General features: G+C 43.7%; 1 protein-coding gene across 10 annotated transcripts in view; it reads left to right on the top strand.

Annotated features, from left to right (window-relative positions):
• LOC101084751 (multidrug and toxin extrusion protein 2-like) overlaps window positions 1-11,923 on the top strand; it is a 60,269-nt gene extending 48,346 nt beyond the window's left edge. For 3 of the 10 annotated variants that reach the window (XM_045044355.1, XM_045044352.1, XM_045044350.1), the window contains exons 13-17: window positions 1,478-1,547; window positions 2,958-3,090; window positions 9,416-9,608; window positions 9,770-9,864; window positions 11,253-11,923. In XM_045044355.1, the coding sequence (XP_044900290.1) occupies window positions 1,478-1,547; window positions 2,958-3,090; window positions 9,416-9,608; window positions 9,770-9,864; window positions 11,253-11,482 (721 nt within the window). In that variant the 3' untranslated portion in view covers window positions 11,483-11,923. The other 7 variants (XM_023243779.2, XM_045044353.1, XM_045044354.1 and 4 more) reach the window with 6 other exon arrangements.
• Window positions 11,924-18,775: the final 6,852 nt, after the last annotated feature.

The raw sequence follows: 18,775 nt of genomic DNA, 5'->3' as shown, positions 1-18,775 counted from the left end.
AATCTGACTTGTCTCTTCTCTCCTCCCCTGTGCTTGGGGTCATTTCTTCAACTTTATCTTCCAAATTGAAATTTAGTATTTTGCCATGTCTATCTCATTATTCAGTCTTCAAACAGAATGTTTTCCCGTAGTGTTCATATTTTTTCGTTTCATTTTTTTCCCCCATTTACTCCTTGTTCCATGGATTCGGTGGTGGCTTTTGTGTCACCTGTTCTGCATGCTCATTTGGGTCTGTCCTTTTTGTGTGCGGGCTGTTGATTTTCTTCCGAGTCCGGTGAACACTGGGTTAATGTCTGTATTTGAATGAAAGACCATTTTGGTTAGTAGGGATAGTGTACCATGAGGCAACTTCACAGTCCTATGGATCTATTCCAGAGAGGTCTCTCCTCTGGTGAGAGGGCTGACTGCAGGCTTTGTCTCTATTGGTGGTACCTGTTGACCAGCAACCTTCCCCTTTAAGGCGAATGGTAGGGAAGCCGAAAACTTCCTTTGGGGAGAGTACGATAGCCTGTTTCATGTATTCCAACCACATTGGCTCTCTCTTTTTTGTTTTTGTTTTTTAAATGTGTATTTACTTTTGAGAGACAGAGCATGAGCAGGGAAGGGGCAGAGAGAGAGAGAGAGAGACAAAATCAGGAGCTCCAGGCTCAGAACTGTCAGCACAGAGCCCGACGCAGGGCTGGAACTCAAGCTCTGAGATCCTGACCTGAGCCATAATCGGATGCTTAGCCAACTGAGCCCCCCAGGCGCCCCTGTCGTGCGGGTCTTCAGACCCCTCCAGCTCTGCTGTGTCTTCTTTCCAGAGTCCCAGTATCCCCACTGTCATCCCTCCCCAGATGGACCTTCTACCATATTCAGAGTTCAGAGGATCCATGAGGGGGCAAGTGTTTCCTGTGTGAACACTGGCCTTCACCTCCATCTTTGAGGAAGTGTCCCGTTCACAGAGGAAGATTATCAGCCATAGGCTGAAACATTTTTTTTCCAACCTGCATGTTTTTATACTCCTAAGCAAAACTTTAAGAATTATCCTCTAGGGGAGCCTGGGTGGCTCAGTCAGTTAAGCGACCAACTTGGGTTCAGGTCATGATCTCGCAGTTCGTGGGGTTCGAGCCCCACGACGGGCTCTGTGCTGACGGCTCGGAGGCTGGAGCCTGATTCGGATTCTGTGCCTCCCTCTTTCTCTGCCCCTCCCCTGCTCACGCCCTGTCTCTCTTTCCTTGAAAAATAAATAAACATTAAAAAAAAAAAAAAAAGAATTATCCTCTATAGTGGCAGCCTAGGCCATGCCCCTCTTACCCTCGATTCTAACTAAGAAAATTTAGTGAGGTTTTATTGGGTACTCGTTTTGTCAAATAGAAAAGTTGTGTTTTCACTGAATTACTGATCCGTTAGTTAGGTTTGTCAGATCAGTAGTAATTAATATACTCCACTTAAATGTAATTTTGGGGTCACTGACCACTTTCTTTTCCTCCCACAGAGATATCATTTACCTTGTGAGCCAAGTGATGCCTATTTTTGCTCCCTTTCATCTATTTGATGCCCTTGCAGTGAGTACCTGGAGTGATTTTACCCCCACCTAATATGCATAGCAAGATTTGTTTTGCGTTTCTAGTTTTGAATTAAATATGCGATTTCATCCTTGAGAAGAGAGAGTTCTTGCCACAAGCGTTCTTTTTTTTTTTTTTTAACATTTATTATTATTTTTTTTTCAACTTTTTTTTTTTTATTTATTTTTGGGACAGAGAGAGACAGAGCATGAACGGGGGAGGGGCAGAGAGAGAGGGAGACACAGAATCGGAAACAGGCTCCAGGCTCTGAGCCATCAGCCCAGAGCCCGACGCGGGGCTCGAACTCACGGACCGCGAGATCGTGACCTGGCCGAAGTTGGACGCTTAACCGACTGCGCCACCCAGGCGCCCCAACATTTATTATTTTTGAGAGACGGAGACAGAGCACTAGTCAGGGAGGGATAGAGAGAGAGGAAGACACAGAATCCGAAGCCGGCTCCGAGCCATCAGCACAGAGCCCGGCGCGGGGCTCGAACTCACGAACCGTGAGATCATGACCTGAGCCCAGTCAGACGCTTAACCGACTGAGCCACCCAGGCGCCCCTTGCCGCAAGCATTCTTCACCGCTTGTGGGAAAGATGGGTGACGCTAGAGTATAACATCTCAAGGTAGAAGAGACCAGAGCTATCCAGCGTCCTCTTTATCTGGGGCCTGAATGCCCTGTGTGACTCTTAGCCACATGAGCAGGCCCGTATCTACTGTATTGTCCATGGCAGGCCAGGCCACCTTCGAGTTGACCCTGGCCACGAGAAAGTCTTTCTCTAGGCTGATCTTCTGTGGGTTTGTAGGAGTTTGAAGACCCTTCTGCTGTACCCTGGGATCATGCCTTGAGTCGTCTTCCCAATTTCAGCAGTTAGCCCTCATGACTTGATTTCTAGGTCCGTTTGCCATCTTTCTTTTTCCCCCAAGGAGTTTCTTCCGTTTTATCGTTACCACTCTGAAGGTGTGATACCCGATTGAATACCAGCTGTGATAAGAACAGTGTGGAGGAGAGCAAGATGGTTGCCACCGCTCTGACTCTGGGTGTTTTTGAAGCCCATGGTCCCATTCCTGCTTTTCAGCCATGATATCAGACTAGTTTCTGCTGAGATTTCCATCAGTGAACCTTAAACTTTTTTCTTTTAATCATACACTTACAAAATATCTTTAAGCAAAGATCTGAATAATATTACCTGTGGGTTTCTGATGAAAGCCGCTATAGCTTATTGTCGTTAACGTAACTTTAGAAGCAGAACGTTTTTATCTCTTACGTAATGTGCAGTTCTTGTTTTGAGGTAGAACTGTGTGATCACATCCAAACCTGGGATGTATTAATGTAATATTTCTCACGAACCTGACACGAGGGTAGGTAAACGGCTATAATGGTGGTTTTGGCATTCCTCTCTTTAGGGCACCTGTGGTGGAATCCTGCGAGGTACAGGAAAACAAAAGATCGGTGCTATCATGAACGCCATCGGTTATTATGTGTTTGGTTTTCCCATTGGAGTATCTCTGATGTTTGCCGCAAAACTTGGGATAATAGGTATGTTTTTGATTCCTCAGTGACTAACCTCAAATCTCATTTGTCATATTAAGATAAGCTGCTTGAGATATAAATTAGCTGACTTAAGGGGCCCCTGGGTGGCTCAGGCGGTTCAACATCCCACTCTTGATTTCGGCTCAGGTCGTGATCTCACGGTTCGTGAGTTCGAGCCTCACATCGGACTCCACGTTGGTGGTGTGGAACCTGCCTGAGATTCTCTCTCTCTGCCCTTCATGCTTTCTAGCTCTCTCTCTCTCTCGAAAATAAATAAACTTAAAAAAAAAATAGTTGACTGGTAAGTAGCCCCTGTGGAATTGTTTTCTCTCAAAATAGTTACTCCTCTGCCTTCTCTGTACCAAAAGCCTGGAAAGGTAGTCTTGGAAAAAGTAGACATGATCTGTGTCCTCAGGATGCGACCAAGATTAAGTAATTACACGGGAATTCCATTTGGATTCAGTACTGCAGGCGAGAAGAACTGGGTCCTGTGAGCACCCGTGAGTTCCCTCACTGGTTGGAGGGGACATCTGAGCCTTGACGGACTCGCCGGAACTGGCTTGCCCGAAGGTAGTAATGTGTTAGCTTCAGACCCGAGACATGATGAATTACCTAGATGAAGTGAACACCATTTACTGAAAAACTGTTCTTTCCCCACTGAATGATCTTGGCACACTTGTCGAAAATTAGTTGGCCACCGACGTAGGAGTTTATTTCTGGACTCTCTGTTCTCCTCCACTGGTCTCTCTGTCTAAACCAATACCACTCTCTTCTGGATTACTATAGCTGTGTTTACTACAAATCAGGAAGTGTAAGCCTTGCAACCTTGTTCTTTTTTTAATTTTGTTTTGGCTATTTGGGGACCCTTGGAATATTCCATATAAATTTGAGGGTCAGGTTTTCCATTTTTTGCAAAAAGGCCATTAGAATTTTTATCAGGATTGCATTGAATCTACAGACTGCTTTGGAAAGAATATTGCAATCTTCAATCCTCCAGTCCATGAACACAGGATTTCCATTTATTTAGGTCTTTAATTTCTTACAGCAACGTTTTGTAGTTTTCAGTGTTTTTTGCTTCCTTGGTTAAATTTATTCCTAGATATTCTTTTGGATGCTATTGTGAATATAATTTTTTTATTGATATTTTAGAGAGAGCACAAGTGGGGGATAGAGGCAGAGGGAGAGAGAGAGAGAATGAGAATCTTAAGCAGGCACTGTGTGGAGCACGGAAGCAGGGCTCGATCCCATGACCCTTGGGATCATGACCTGAGCTGAAATCAAGAGTCAGACGCTCAGCTGACTGAGCAACCCAGGCGCCCCTAGAACTATTTTCTTAATTTCCTTTTCAGATTGTTCATTGATGGTATTTTAAACCACAACTAATTTTGTGTGTTGACTGTGTAAGTTTACTGAATTTATTAGCTGTAGTATTTTTGTGTGTGTGAATTAAAAAAAATGTTTCTAAGTTACTTATTTTTGAGAGAGAGAGAGAGAGAGAGAGAGCGCGCACAAGCCAGGGAGGGGCAGAGAGAGAGAGAGAGAGAGAGGGAGACACAGAATCTGAAGCAGGCTCCAGGCTCTGAGCTGTCAGCACAGAGCTGGATGCGGGGCTCAAACCCACAAACTGTGAGATCATGACCCGAGCCAAAGTCACAACTGACTGAGCCACCCAGGTGCCCCCTGTGTGTGGATTTTTAAAGATTTTCTATGTATTGAATCAAATCATAATTAAATAATTTTACTCCTTTTCTAATTTTAAATTTTACCTTTTTCATTGTGGTAAGTGTACTCTTTAATCACCATCACCTATTTCCCCCATCCCTCTAACTCACCTCCCCTTGGTAACCATCAACTTGTTCTCTATAATTAAGAATCTATTCCTTAGTTTATTTCTTTTTGTTTTTTCTTTGCTCACTTGTTTCATATCTTAAGTTCCACATGTGAGTGAGATCCTATATTTGTCTTAATCTGACTTATTTTGCTTAGCATTGTGCTCTCTAGCTCTATCTATGCTGTTGCAAATGGCAAGATTTCATTCTTTTTAATGGCTGAATAATACTGCATTGTGTGTATATATATCACATGTTCTTTATCCATCCATCTATTGATGGACACTGGGTTGCCTCCATTATCTTCGCTGTTACAAATAATGCTGCAATAAACATAGGGGTGCATATATCTTTTTAAATTCGTGTTTTCGTTTTCTTTGGGTAAATACCCGGAAGTGAGATTGTTGGATCATAGGATAATTCTGTGTTTACTTTTTGGAGGAACCTTCGTACTGTTTCCCTGAGTGGCTGCACAGATTTGCATTCCCACCAGCAGTGCATGACGTTCCCTTTTCTCTACAGGCTCACCAACACTTTATTTCTTGCCTTTTTTTTTTTTTTTTTTTTTTTTTTTTTTTTTTTTTTTTTTTTTTACTGTTTTTTTCTAGCCGTTTTGACTGGTGATGTCTCATGGTCTCATGGTTTTGGTTTGCATTTTCCTGGTGATTAGTGACCTTTTCATGTGTCTGTTGGCCATCTGTATGCCTTCTTTGCAAAAATGTCTATTCAGGTTCTCTGATCATTTTTTAACCAGGTTTTTTTTTTCCTGGTGTTGAGTTACAGAAGTTCTTTATATTTTTTTGGTATTACCCCCTTACCAGATACATCATTTGCAAATATTTTTTCCCGTTTGGTAGATTGCCTTTGTGGTTTTTGATGGGCTCTTTTGCTGTGTTAATAAAGCTTTTTCTTTTGGTCGAGTCCCAATGGTTTTTGCTTTTGTTTTCCTTGCCTGAGGAGAGATATCCATAAATATGTCTAAGAGATTACTGCTTATGTTTTCTATAGGGAGATTTATGGTTTGGGTCTCACATTTAGGCCTTTAAGCCATTTTAAGTTTATTTTTGTGAACGGTATAAGAAAGTGGTCTAGTTTCATTCATTTTCACGTAGCTGTCTAGTTTTCCCAACACCATTTATTAAAAGTGTGTTTTCTGTTTAAGATTTTATTTTTAAGTAATGTCTACACCAAATGTGGGGCTCAAACTCACAGCCCTGACATAAAGAGTTGCATGCTCTACTGACTAAGCCAGCCAGGTGCTCCCCGAAAGAGACTTTTCTTTTCCCCGTTGTATATTCTTGCCCGCCTTTCTAATTTCAATGGATTTTATTTCCTTTTTCCTGCCTTATTATTGTGGCAAGAACTTATACAATTTTAACATTTTCTATATTCTTCTACAGTACTTTTATTTTCAAGTTTAAAAACTGTAAAAAACTGAAATTCATATGGTGTGAGACAATATTCATAAAGAGCTTTTATGCTAACCTTTTGTATATATAATGTCACTTAAGTTTAGATGATGACCACATAAGATATTTCCCACAAGTTCCATTCTAAACACGAAGCAGCTAAAACTTGAAGAGTTTAAGTAATTTGTCCCACAGATAGTAAGTGATGAGAAAGGATTTGAACCCAGATAATTTGCCTCCTTGGTGGTGCATGTTGTCTCTCTTTTAGCAAATTATTATTATTTTGGGTTTTTTTTTGGAAATTATATCCTTTATCAAGATTCTAAATGTATAGGATTGTACAAAATAATCTATCATGTGCTTTTGGGGTAAGTTGTTATACGTGTTTTCTACATATATATTCACATCCGTATCTTCTGTAGCTTTCAGTAACAGTGAATTTTATTTTTGAACGTGTATTTTTTTAAGAGTGAACGAGCGAGCATGAGCAGGGAGGGGCAGTGAGAGAGGGAGAGAGAATCCCAACCAGATCGAGAATCGGACGCTTACGCGACTGAGCCACCAGGCCTGAATTTTATTTTCCTTAAGAAAAAAAGTAGTCTAATTAGAGGATTGACTGAATGCTTTAGTACGTATTCAGATAGCTCCTTTTTTTTCTGTAGTCAACCAGTACATTTTTACTGTGTAAAAATTTTGAGTCTGCTCTTTATTCTCTGCGAAATCTTCATCTTCTAGCTATCATAAGAGCCTCCCTGTGTCCACACAAACAGGTGCTTAGTTTATCTTACTTGTTGGAAATGTTACTTGGTGGCTTAATGAGGAACTGTCTTCAATGTCGTCTGTGTTTTTAATGACAGGTACAGGCTAGGGGCCTGTGGGCATTTGATTAACGTTAAGCTGGGCTTCATTCTCTATTTGGGACACACGACTGCCAAGTATTTATTACTCTCTCCTAGTGCTACCAAGCACTGTCCTAATCACCAGAAAATACTGTTCAACCAAATCGTAAGAGCCGCTGCCCTTAATAAGCTGCTGGAGCTTTACGATTCAGCTTTACTTAAAAAAACAAAACACACAAAAGCACTCTTATTAGACTCTAAGCTCCTTTAGAGTAAGCAACATGTCAGATTTCCCTCATTTTTTTTGTTCACTAATATGCTTTTGATAATTGTACATAGTGGGTTCTCAGGTTTGTTAAATAACTTTTGAAGATTTTGTTTATTTATTTTAGAGTGCACAAGGGAGAGGCGTAGAGGGAAAGGAGAGAGAGAGGAGAAAGAGAGAGAGAAGAGAGAATCCCAGGCAGGCTCCGCACTCAGCACAGAGCCCAACGTGGGGCTCAGTCTCACAACCAAGAGATCATGACCTGAGCTGAAGTCAAGTCAGATGCCTAACTGACTGAGCCACCCAGTGTCCCCAAGATACTTTTATTTATTTTATTTTTTTTTTTAATTTTTTTTTCAACGTTTATTTATTTTTGGGACAGAGAGAGACAGAGCATGAATGGGGGAGGGGCAGAGAGAGAGGGAGACACAGAATCGGAAACAGGCTCCAGGCTCTGAGCCATCAGCCCAGAGCCTGACGCGGGGCTCGAACTCCTGGACCGCGAGATCGTGACCTGGCTGAAGTCGGATGCTTAACCGACTGCGCCACCCAGGCGCCCCCCCAAGATACTTTTAAATTATTAAAATTATACTTTAACGGCATGGAAATTTTGGGAAAATACATTAAGTGTAAACAGTTAAATTACCTTTTATTACACTGCCTTGATATAATGGCGGAGGCATTCAGTGTATTTTATTTCACTATTTTAAAATTGTTTTTTATTCCGGTATTTTTTTCTATTTTTCACAAATGCAGGGTTTTACTGAATGTGTAATTTTCCCCTATTCTGTGTTAAAGACGTGGTTTTTAGGACCTCTAATATTTCCTTGCGTCATTTCCTTAATGCTCCCGATAGTGGACACTTAAACTGCTTCTCTATATAAATAAGATGGTGATGAGCATCGTAGGTGTATGAGTTACTAACGTTTCCGAATCTTTCCTTAGGACGGGTTCCTAGGAATGTAATCACTTGATCAAAGTGTGTAAACTGCCCGTCCACCTAATTCTCAACTGAAGGGAAGTTTTAATCAGCATGAGTCTACAGAGGACCAGCCTCACTGTGCTTTTTGCTAGTGTGGGGCCACAGACACGGAATGAATGGATTAGTATTCCAACTCCCAGTTTATACCATGTTCCAACTCATCCCTTCGCAGCTTGCTTCATAGTGAAATTATTGATATGAAATATCTACTTTGGTACACAATGCTATTTCAGTGGCTTAAATAGTTTCTTCTCATAAATAGTTGGCATTATCATTTTTTTTCGTGGATCCCTTTATATCCTCAGTAAGCTTTTCCACACAGCAGTTGGAGAGATCTTTTTCAAAATGGGCTTCTGCAAGCTGCCTGGGTGGCTCAGTCAGTAAAGCGTCCAGCTCTGGATATCAGCTCCATCATGATATCACCGTCGTGGGATTGAGCCCCGCATCTGGCTTTGTGCTGAGCAGGGAGCCTATGTGGGGTTCTCTGTCTCCCTCCCTCTCCCTCTCTCCCCCTCCCCCACTGGTTCTCTCTCTCTCTCTCTCTTTAAATAAATAAACAATAAAAAACAGAAAAACCCAAAGTGGGCTTCTGAAAACCTCAGGTCTCCCATCCACAGATGCCCACACCAGTCTTAAGCCCTTCAGTGGTTCCCATTAGGGTTGGAATCAAACCCCGGTCTTTCCGGGCCCAGACGCCCATCATCATGTCCCGCTTCCCTGACCTTCTCCCCTCCACTCCCTGGCTCCCCTGCTCCTTCCCAACTGGCCTTCCTGCTCCTGGGACTTGCAGGCCGGTTTCCCCTGGGCCAGGCCTGCTCTTCCCTCCGCCTGCAGGGCCTGTCCTGTCACTGTCACAGCGGGCTCCTCCCCCTCACGGGCCACCTGCAGGTCTCCCTGCCTCTGGGCCGCAGGCCACCCCTCCAGCGCTCTGCCCAGCGTCTCCCACGGCCCTCACCGCCCTGCCAGCCGTCACGTTTGCTCCCTTGTTTGCCCTGTGTCTCCCCCAGCAGCACAGAAGCTCCACGAGGGCACTGATCCCGTCAGCCTGTTCGGTTCTGTGTTAGACACAGCACTTCAGGCAGCGCCCGGCACAGACAAAGCCAGTAAATGTTTGTTAAACGGTCAACGTATGAAGCGGCGGACAGGCTCGTGCCGTGTTCACTCTTTGTGGGTCCGTTGCTTGCCACCGATCCACCCACGGTGAGCTTGAGTCTAATCCTGGCCCGTAATTCTCTCAGTTGCGGGGGAGTTAGTTCAACCGCAGCTTACCGTGTAGATCCCGAAGTTTGGGAAGCACGTTGATGACGCCGGGAGCGCAACTGAAGGACCTCTGAGCCGTGACTCTCCCCCTCCACCCCTAGGTCTCTGGTCTGGATTGATAGTCTGTGTCTTCTTTCAAGCCCTTTTCTACCTGGTGCTCGTCTGGAGGACAGACTGGAAGAGAGTTGCAGAGCAGGTAAGAGCGTGTCCTTGGAGAAGCGTGGCTCTCGCCTGGTCGCAACGGCACCGGAAGGACTCTTCGCGGGTCAGAATGCCGACAATGCCACGGGCGGCGTGACTCCTTTTGACCCGTGCAAAGGGTCTAAGGTGACAGTTCGGGGCCAAGAACATCCCATCCCAGCGCATTTTCCTCTGAGTGTAGGGCCAGTGCAGGATCCGCTAACTAGGGCTCAACAACAACAGCAAGGAGTTAGCTTAGGAAATATTTTGCTGTTTTCGTAGAACCGTCCTTAGAAGAGTAGTCGTCTTTCCCCCCACTTACACTGAGTTGTTAGCGCTTTTAGGCCTCTTTTGACCTACATTTTTGGTCCGTGTTTTCCATATGCTTGAGAGCATCTGTGATCGGTGGGAAGTAGGTGGGGCAGAGCCATACCCTGCATGGAGAGGACAGGCTCTTGACTCAGTGGGCATGGCCGTGTTGAACTGTGAGCCCCGTTTATTCTGTCGAGGCTTGAGATGGGATGGGTGGGGGGCCGGCTTAGGGGCGGTGTCACCGATGAGGAGCCGGGAGGATGAGCTCAGGTGCGCCAAGCGTCACTGCTTACCTCTTGTCCCCCCTCCAGGTTTCTCACGGCTTTGGCTTTCCTCATCGTGATGTATGATGTCTTCCGTAGCCTAGTGTGGTTCGTGGAGGAAGTAAAGTGTACAGGGTATTAAGTTGGGCCATAAACTACCCTCTATGTGATAGCACCGTTTGCCTTTAGACTTTATTCCTCATATCAGTGCTTAAGAACACTGACATGCACAGTGCAAAAAATGTTACATTTGCAACTAGAGAAGGAGGTAGCTTTTCACATTATTGTGAGCAGAGCACTGGGGAGAAGAGTGGTTGTTGAGTGTTACATCGTATTGTCACTGGCATTTCAGGCCCAAAAAGGACCGTGCTGGATGGTGGAAACCTTTAGCGATAGCTTGCATGAAGTTTTAACACGAGTACTAGCCTAACCTGACTTACGCTTTGTCCACTTACGTGCCACTTGTTCTCAGGCACAGGTTCGAGCTGGTGTGAAAGGGATCAAAGAGGCCACGCCTGCACCAACAGGTAACAGAGGACATGGTCTAGTGCATTCGCTCTGCCTCGAGAGCCTGAAATGGGTTAGTGTGGCCAGAGTTGCTTAGTTTGTGAGAGCCTGCTCTCTTGCATAATAAACCTTGTCTCTGCCTTTATTAGAATGGGGAGATCCACTCTGGGTTCTCCCGTGAAACGCTCTTCATGTAACTTCACACGTACCAGCCGGTAACTGACGGCATCGTTTACGATGCCTTCTTGTGCAACTTCCCATGATATCCCTTTATTTCTGAACCCCCTACGTAAGTGTATACTCCACTGTTCTCTGCAATCAGATCTGCCCGAGTTGGAAAAAGAAGTCACCGATGAAGTGATTTTACCTGCTATCGTCAGATCCGAGAGCCAGACCCTGCAGCTAATGGTGATAGAAGAAAACAATCAGTACGCGGTGGCCACCGTTGGGGATGTGTTGACAGTGAAGCAGCTGATTTTCTATCGTGGAATGGCTCTAGCTGTTGCTGTTGTTGCCCTTTTAGCAGGAATTTTAATAAGAGTTTTTCAGTGAGCCTGGCTAAAACAGAAGAATTAGCAGCAGCCCACACACTAGCCACGATAATTCTTGTGATACATGAAGCCCGGGAGGTGACCTCCCGGTTGTGGATGGAAAGGATATCAGTGATGTTTTCTTAGTTATCCCGAGAATCTGCACTATCCTGTTGGAGATCACGAAAGGAGTTCTAAGTTTCTCCTGAACGTTTAACTCTATCATGGGTGATGAGTCTGTGGATTTGATATTCCCTGCCCTAAGTGTTCTGTACTCTTACATTGAATATCTTCTTTCTTTTGGGAAATTCGTTGCCCTCTAAACTTGATGGCTGATCCAGTTTTGTTTGTATTTCTAGGTTATCGTATTTAATCTTGTTAGTGAGTATTAAGTGCCTGTTCAAGTGCTGTCTCAGGTATTGCCGTATAAGCTTTTATAAAATAAACACCTTAAAATTGAAAATGTGTGCCGACGTGGGGGGTGCCTGGGTGGCTCAGTCGGTTAAGCGTCCAACTTTGGCCCAGGTGGTGATCTCACGGTTCGTGAGTTCGAGCCCCGCATCGGGCTCTGTGCTGACAGCTTGGAGCCTGGAGCCTGCTTCAGATTCTGTGTTTCCCCCTCTCTCTGTCCCTCCCCAACTTATGATCTGTCTCTCTCTCTCTCTCAAGATAAATAAAAAAAAAATTTTTTTTTCAGTGTGTGCTAATATTATAAAATCTATCTAAATGATAACTTTTAGTTTTCGGCTTTTGAACACATTTTTTGTGGCAACTTTCCTATTAAAGAATCAACATCTGGGGCGCCTGGGTGGCTCAGTCAGTCGGTTAAGCGTCCGACTTCGGCTCGGGTCACGATCTCACGGTCCGTGAGTTCCAGCCCTGCGTCGGGCTCTGTGCTGGCAGCTCAGAGCCTGGAGCCTGCTTCCGATTCTGTGTCTCCCTCTCTCTCTGCCCCTCCCCCGTTCATGCTCTGTCTTTCTCTGTCTCAAAAATAAATAAACATTAAAAAAATCAAAAAAATAAAATAAAATAAAAAAAATAAAGAATCAACATCTGTTCTCTTCTGCTGCTCAGCTCCCCAAATGCTGGCAGTTACAGCTGCTCCCATCCAAGCAGATTTTTAGGGTCTCTATGGGGAGTTTGAGCAGCCCAAATAGAAAATCCTAAAAAACATTACTAATATTGGGGATTCCCTCCACGAAACCCACCAGACGAGCCAGAGTGCAAGACTTTTATAGGGAAAGAAAACTTACATCCTCAAAGGGCCAGTACCAAATGTTGCAACCGTGATCTAGGACAGGATGCTATAGAATAAGACAGGAAAACTTTTGAACTAAAATTCACATAACATGAAACGAACCAGTTCAGGTGTATAATTCAGTGGCATTTTGTACATTTCATACTCTTGTGATTTTGTGTTGTTTTTTTTTTTTTAACTATGATACCATCTGAGTGGCTGTGAAGTGTCTCATTGTGGTTTTAGTTTCCATTTCAAATGCAGATGACAAATGGTGTTGAGTATCTTTTCATTGGGTTGTCTAGCTGTCTATCTTTGGAGAAATGTTTGTTCAAGTCCTTTGCCCATTATTTTTTTAAGTTTGTTTATTCTGAGCGAGTGTGTGTGCGCAAGCAGGGGAGGGGCAGAAAGAGAGGGAGAGAGAGAGGATCCCGAGCAGGCCTGGTGCTGTCGGTGAGGAGCCCAATGCAGGGCTCGATCCCACCAACTGTGAGATCATGACGTGAGCCTGAAATCAAAAGTCAGATGCTTAACCAACTGAGCCACCCAGGCAACGCCCGCTCCCCCACCTCCACCTTTGCCCATTTTTGAATTGACTTGTCTTTCTTTTTTTTTTTTTTTTTTAATTTTTTTTTTTAACATTTATTTATTTTTGAGACAGAGAGAGACAGAGCATGAACGGGGGAGGGTCAGAGAGAGAGGGAGACACAGAATTCGAAACAGGCTCCAGGCTCTGAGCTGTCAGCACAGAGCCTGACGCGGGGCTTGAACTCACAGACGGGACCGTGAAATCATGACCTGAGCCAAAGTCCGACGCTCAACCGACTGAGCCACCCAGGCACCCCTTGAGTTGTCTTTCTATTGTTGAGTTGTTGAGAGTTTCACATATGTGCATTCTGGATACTAGACCCTTGTCAGATGTAAGATCCGTGAGTATTTTCTCCCATTCAGTAGGTTGTATTTTCACTTCCTTGACGGTGTCCTCTGTTTCACAGAAAAGTTTTCATTTTGATGAAGCCCAGTGTGTCCATTTTTTTTTTTTTTGGTTGCTTTTATCATATCTAAGAGTCCATCGCCACATGATAGGAAAAAAATTTAAGTGTTCTTGGAATCTAAAAATATTCTAGCAGAAATCAAAACCTAAATAGAAGACTGTTTCCAATGTGACTTGTAAGGAGTTTGGAGGTCATCACCCCTGTCCTCGACGAAGAACACTAGAATTTATTTCTGCTTTGTCACCTCTGACACCAAATGTGTGGGTTTTTCTATACCAACAACCCATTCTCCAAACCACCCAGCACCAACTGAGATGTCTGGTGATTCCATTTAATTCTGACACGAAGTACCCAGAGTCAGTGTCAGACCCCCTGGTTAAGGGCTCAGACCCACAAGACTGACCCAGACTTCAGAAGCCAACTGCAAGGCCAGGCCGACCAGACTCCTCCCGACCGACCAACCGTCAGTTGGAGGTTTTTATGACCCACTTCTTGGATTTGGCAATTTGCTAGAACAGCTCACAGGACTCAGGAGAATGCTTTACGTAGGACTCCTGGTTTGTTACAAAGGATACAACTCAGGAACAGATAAATGGCAGAGATGCATAGGGGAAGGTGCAGGGGTCATCGGTGGTGCTCAGAGGTTTCAGGCCCTCTTGGCATGTCCCCTTCTCGGCACCTCGATGTGTTCAGCAGTCCCGAAGTTCTACAAATCCTGTTCAGGGGTTCTTACGAAGGTTCCGTTACACAGGTGTGATTGAGTAAATCACTGGCCATTGGTGATTGGACTCCTCCCCAGCCCCGCTCCCCTTTCTGTCATATTGTAGATCTTTCTATTGTCCATTGCTCTGAAGTGACCAAGGGCCCCCCCCCTTCCCCAGCAGTAACTTTATTAGCATAAGCTCAGGTGGGGTTGAAAGAGGCTTATCACGAATGACAAAAGATGCTCCTCTCACCCCCGCCCCCATCACTTAGCAAATTCCAAGGAATTTAGAAACTTGTTGTATCAGAAACTGCGGACAGACGTGGCTATCCCAATATCAAAGAGAACGCCTGAACAGACTGAATGTCCACCATTCTTGTTGGATCTGTCAAAGGATTGAGGTCACAAGGATAACTGCTGCCCCCCAAATTGAAAAGACAGGGAGATACAGCTTCCCACAGCAGAGGCAGCTGGAGCTAGGAATGGGAAAACTTCAGCTATGATTGACAAATTGCTGGAGACTTAGTGTGAGTTAAAAATCTCCAGGGGATCTTGTCATCGGCGGCGGGTCCCGCACTTCTGTGAATTTTATCTTCGGGGCCCCATTCAGTTCTCAGGGTGTAGATCAGAGAAGAATTCTTTATTAATGCTTCTACAGGAGGTAAGGGAAATGGAACCATTTAAAAATATGCCCAGAGCATTCTGTGCTGTTTAACCAAAGCCCACCCTCAAGGGAAACTTTTACCAGAGGCCAGCTGCCTAAGGGTTTTATCAGAACCTAACGTGGTCGAAGGAAATCCCAGACTCCAGTTCCACCAGCCTTCCACAAGGAGGCAGTGAAATACCCAACTCCACTCCCTCTCCCATCCCAGGGGAAGGGGTGACCCTGAGAAGCATTCAGTAAAGTTATGAAGGGAATAGCCCAGAGACAAGCTCTTTAAAAGACTGAGACCATGGGGCTCCTGGGTGGCTCAGTTGGTTAAGCGTCCGACTTCGGCTCAGGTCATGATCTCATGGTTCATGGGTTCAAGTCTTGCATTGGGCTCTGTGCTGACAGCTCAGAGCCTGGAAACTACTCCGATTCTGTGTCTCCATCTCTCTCTGCCCTTCCCCCACTTGTGCGCACGCGCGTGCTCTCTCTCTCAAAAATAAACATTAAAAAAAATTTTTTAAAGAGGAATTAGATTAGTTGTAAATGTATATTGCAAACTCCAGGGTAACCACTAAAAACGTTCAAAGAAAGAATATAATCGATATGCTGGGAGAGGAGAGAAAATAGAATCATCTAAAATGATCAATTAAAACTGTGGAAGGCAGAAAGAAAGTGAAAGAGAAAAAAAGAACAAGAACAGCAAGTAGAAAAAGTAACAATAAATAATCCCACTATATCAGTATTTCCACCCTCCTTTAAAAAAAAAAAATGGGTGCCTGGGTGGCTCAGTCTGTTAAACATCCAAGTCTTTCGATTTCGGCTCAGGTCATGATCTCATGGTTTGTAAGACTGAGCCTCGCGTGGGGCTCTGCGCTCACAGTACAGAGCCTGTTTGGGATTCTCTGTCTCCCTCTCTCTGCCCCTCCCTGGCCTTGCATGTGTGCTCTCTCTCTCTCTCTCAAAAACAAAACAAAACTAGGAGTAGAAAGGAACGCCCTCAATGTGATAAAAGCCATATACGAAAAATGTGCAACCAAACTCAAGAGTGAAAGAGAAAGCTTTTCCCTTAAAATCAAGGATGGGACAAGGATGCATACTTGCACTAATTCTACTCAGCATAGTACTGCAAGTACCCAGAGTGTTAGGCAAAGGAAAGAGAGAGAGGAAAGGGAAGGGAGGGAGGGAGGGAGGGAGGGAGGGAGGGAGGGAGGGAGAGAGAGAAGAGGAAGGAGGAAAGAAAAGAAAAAAGAGAGGGAAGGAAGGAAGGAAAGGAATTAAAAGGCACCCGAACTGCAGAAGAAGTAAAATTACCTATATTCAGGGCGCCTGGGTGGCTCAGTCGGTTAAGCGTCCGACTTCAGCCAGGTCACGATCTCGCGGTCCGTGAGTTCGAGCCCCGCGTCGGGCTCTGGGCTGATGGCTCAGAGCCTGGAGCCTGCTTCCGATTCTGTGTCTCCCTCTCTCTCTGCCCCTCCCCCGTTCATGCTCTGTCTCTCTCTGTCTCAAAAATAAATAAAAAACATTAAAAATAATAAAAATAATAATTAAAATTACCTATATTCATAAATGGCATGATATTATATGTAGTAAACCTTAGAGATTCCGTGAAACTGTTAGGCCTAATGAACACGTTCAGCAAAGTTGCAGGATATAAATAAGCACACAAAATGAGTTGTATCTCTGTCTATACACTAGCAATGAGCAATCCAAAAAGGAAAGTTGGAAAACAATCCCATTTTATGGTCGCATGAAAAGAATAAAATATTTAGGAGTAAATTGACCAAGGAGACAAAAAAAAAAAAAAAAAATTCTATGCTGAAAACTATAAAACATGGCTGAAAGATTATTAAAGACATAAATAGAAGAGACATCCTGTGTTCACGGATTAGAAAACCTAATATTAAGATAATAATATCACCCAAAGTGATCTACAGATACAAGGTAGTCCCTATCAAAATCCCAGAGACATGTTGCAGAAATAGAAAAACCCATCCTAAAATTCACATGGAATCTCGGGGGACCCAAACAGTCAAAGCTTCTTGAAAAAGAACAGAGTTGGAGGTGTCATACGTCCTGATTTCAAAACATATTACAAAGCTACAGTAACCAAACCATGTGGTACTGGCATAAGATGGACAGATAGACCAATGGACAGAATTGAGACCCCAAATAAACCTTTGCATATAGGGTCAAATGATTTTCAGCAAGACTGCCAAGACCAGTCAATGGGGAAAGGACAGTCTTTTCACTAAATGGTGCTGGAAAAATCGGTAATCTGCATGAAAAAGAATGAAGTTGGACTTTTACCTAACACCATACAGAAAATTAATTCAAAATGTGTAAAAGTAAAATCCTAATTACAAGAGCTAAAACTGTAAAACACACACACACAGGGGGAAATCTTTAAGACACTGGATTTGGCAGTGATTTCTTGGATATGATACCAAATGAATAAGCAACAAAAGAAAAGATAGATCGTTTGGGTTTCATCAAAATTAAAAACTCCTGTGCATCAGAAGATACTTTTCAAGAGTGTGAAAAGGCAACACAATGAATGGATGGAAATATTTGCAAATCCTTTATATGAAGGGGATTAATGTCTAGTGTCTAGAATATATAAAGAACTTCTACAGATCAATAACAAAAAAACAAACAGCCCAATTCAAAAATGGTCAAAGGACTTGAATAGACATTTCTCCATGAAAAATGAACAAATGGCCAGTCAACACAAGAAAATATTCTTTACGTACGTCACTCACTAGTCATTAGGAAGAGGCCAATTCATAACACCACGAGACTTCCCTTCACACCAATTACAATGGCCGTTATAACAAGATAATGGAAAATGACAAGTGTTGGCAAGGATGTAGACTGAATGGAAATTGTGCGTTGCTGATAGGAATGTAAAATGGTGTAGCCGCTGTGACAGTATGTGTGATGTTTATCAATTAAATGTAAATTACCATATGATGCAACAATTCCACTTCTAGTTATATGCCCAAAGGAATTGAAAGCCGGGGAATCAAATACTTGTACAGCACTGTTCACAGCAGCATTTTTCACAATAGCCAAGGTGGAAGCAACCCAAAGGTCGAGCAACAGGTAAACGGATGAACAAAATATTGTATATACATATAGTGGAATATTATTCAGCCAATAAGGAATGAAATTTGGATATATGCTATAACTTGGGTGAATCTGGATAACATGATTCTAAGGGAAATAAGTCATATGTAAAAAGGACCATTTTCGGGGCGCCTGGGTGGCTCAGTCGGTTAAGCGGCCGACTTCGGCTCAGGTCATGATCTCACGGTCCGTGAGTTCGAGCCCCGCGTCGGGCTCTGTGCTGACAGCTCAGAGCCTGGAGCCTGTTTCCGATTCTGTGTCTCCGTCTCTGCCCCTCCCCTGTTCATGCTCTGTCTCTCTCTGTCTCAAAAATAAATAAACGTTAAAAAAATGAAAAAAAAAGGACCATTTTCTTATACCATAGACAAAAATAAAGCCAAAATGTATTAAAGACCAAATGTGAGACCTGAAACCATAAAAATCCTAGAAGAAAACATAGGCAGTAATCTCCTTGGCACTTAGCAATGTATTTATGGATGTGTCTCTTTGCGCAATGGAAACAAAAGCAAAAATAAACTGTTGGGGCTGCACCAAAATAAAAAGCTTTTGCACGGCAAAGGAAATGATCAACAACAGAAAAAGAGAGCCTACTGAATGGGAGA

The sequence above is a fragment of the Felis catus genome, chromosome E1 (genome assembly GCF_018350175.1).
Source record: "Felis catus isolate Fca126 chromosome E1, F.catus_Fca126_mat1.0, whole genome shotgun sequence".
In the NCBI taxonomy this organism is placed as follows: domain Eukaryota; kingdom Metazoa; phylum Chordata; class Mammalia; order Carnivora; family Felidae; genus Felis; species Felis catus.
This window is presented reverse-complemented; position numbering and strand designations above follow the sequence as displayed.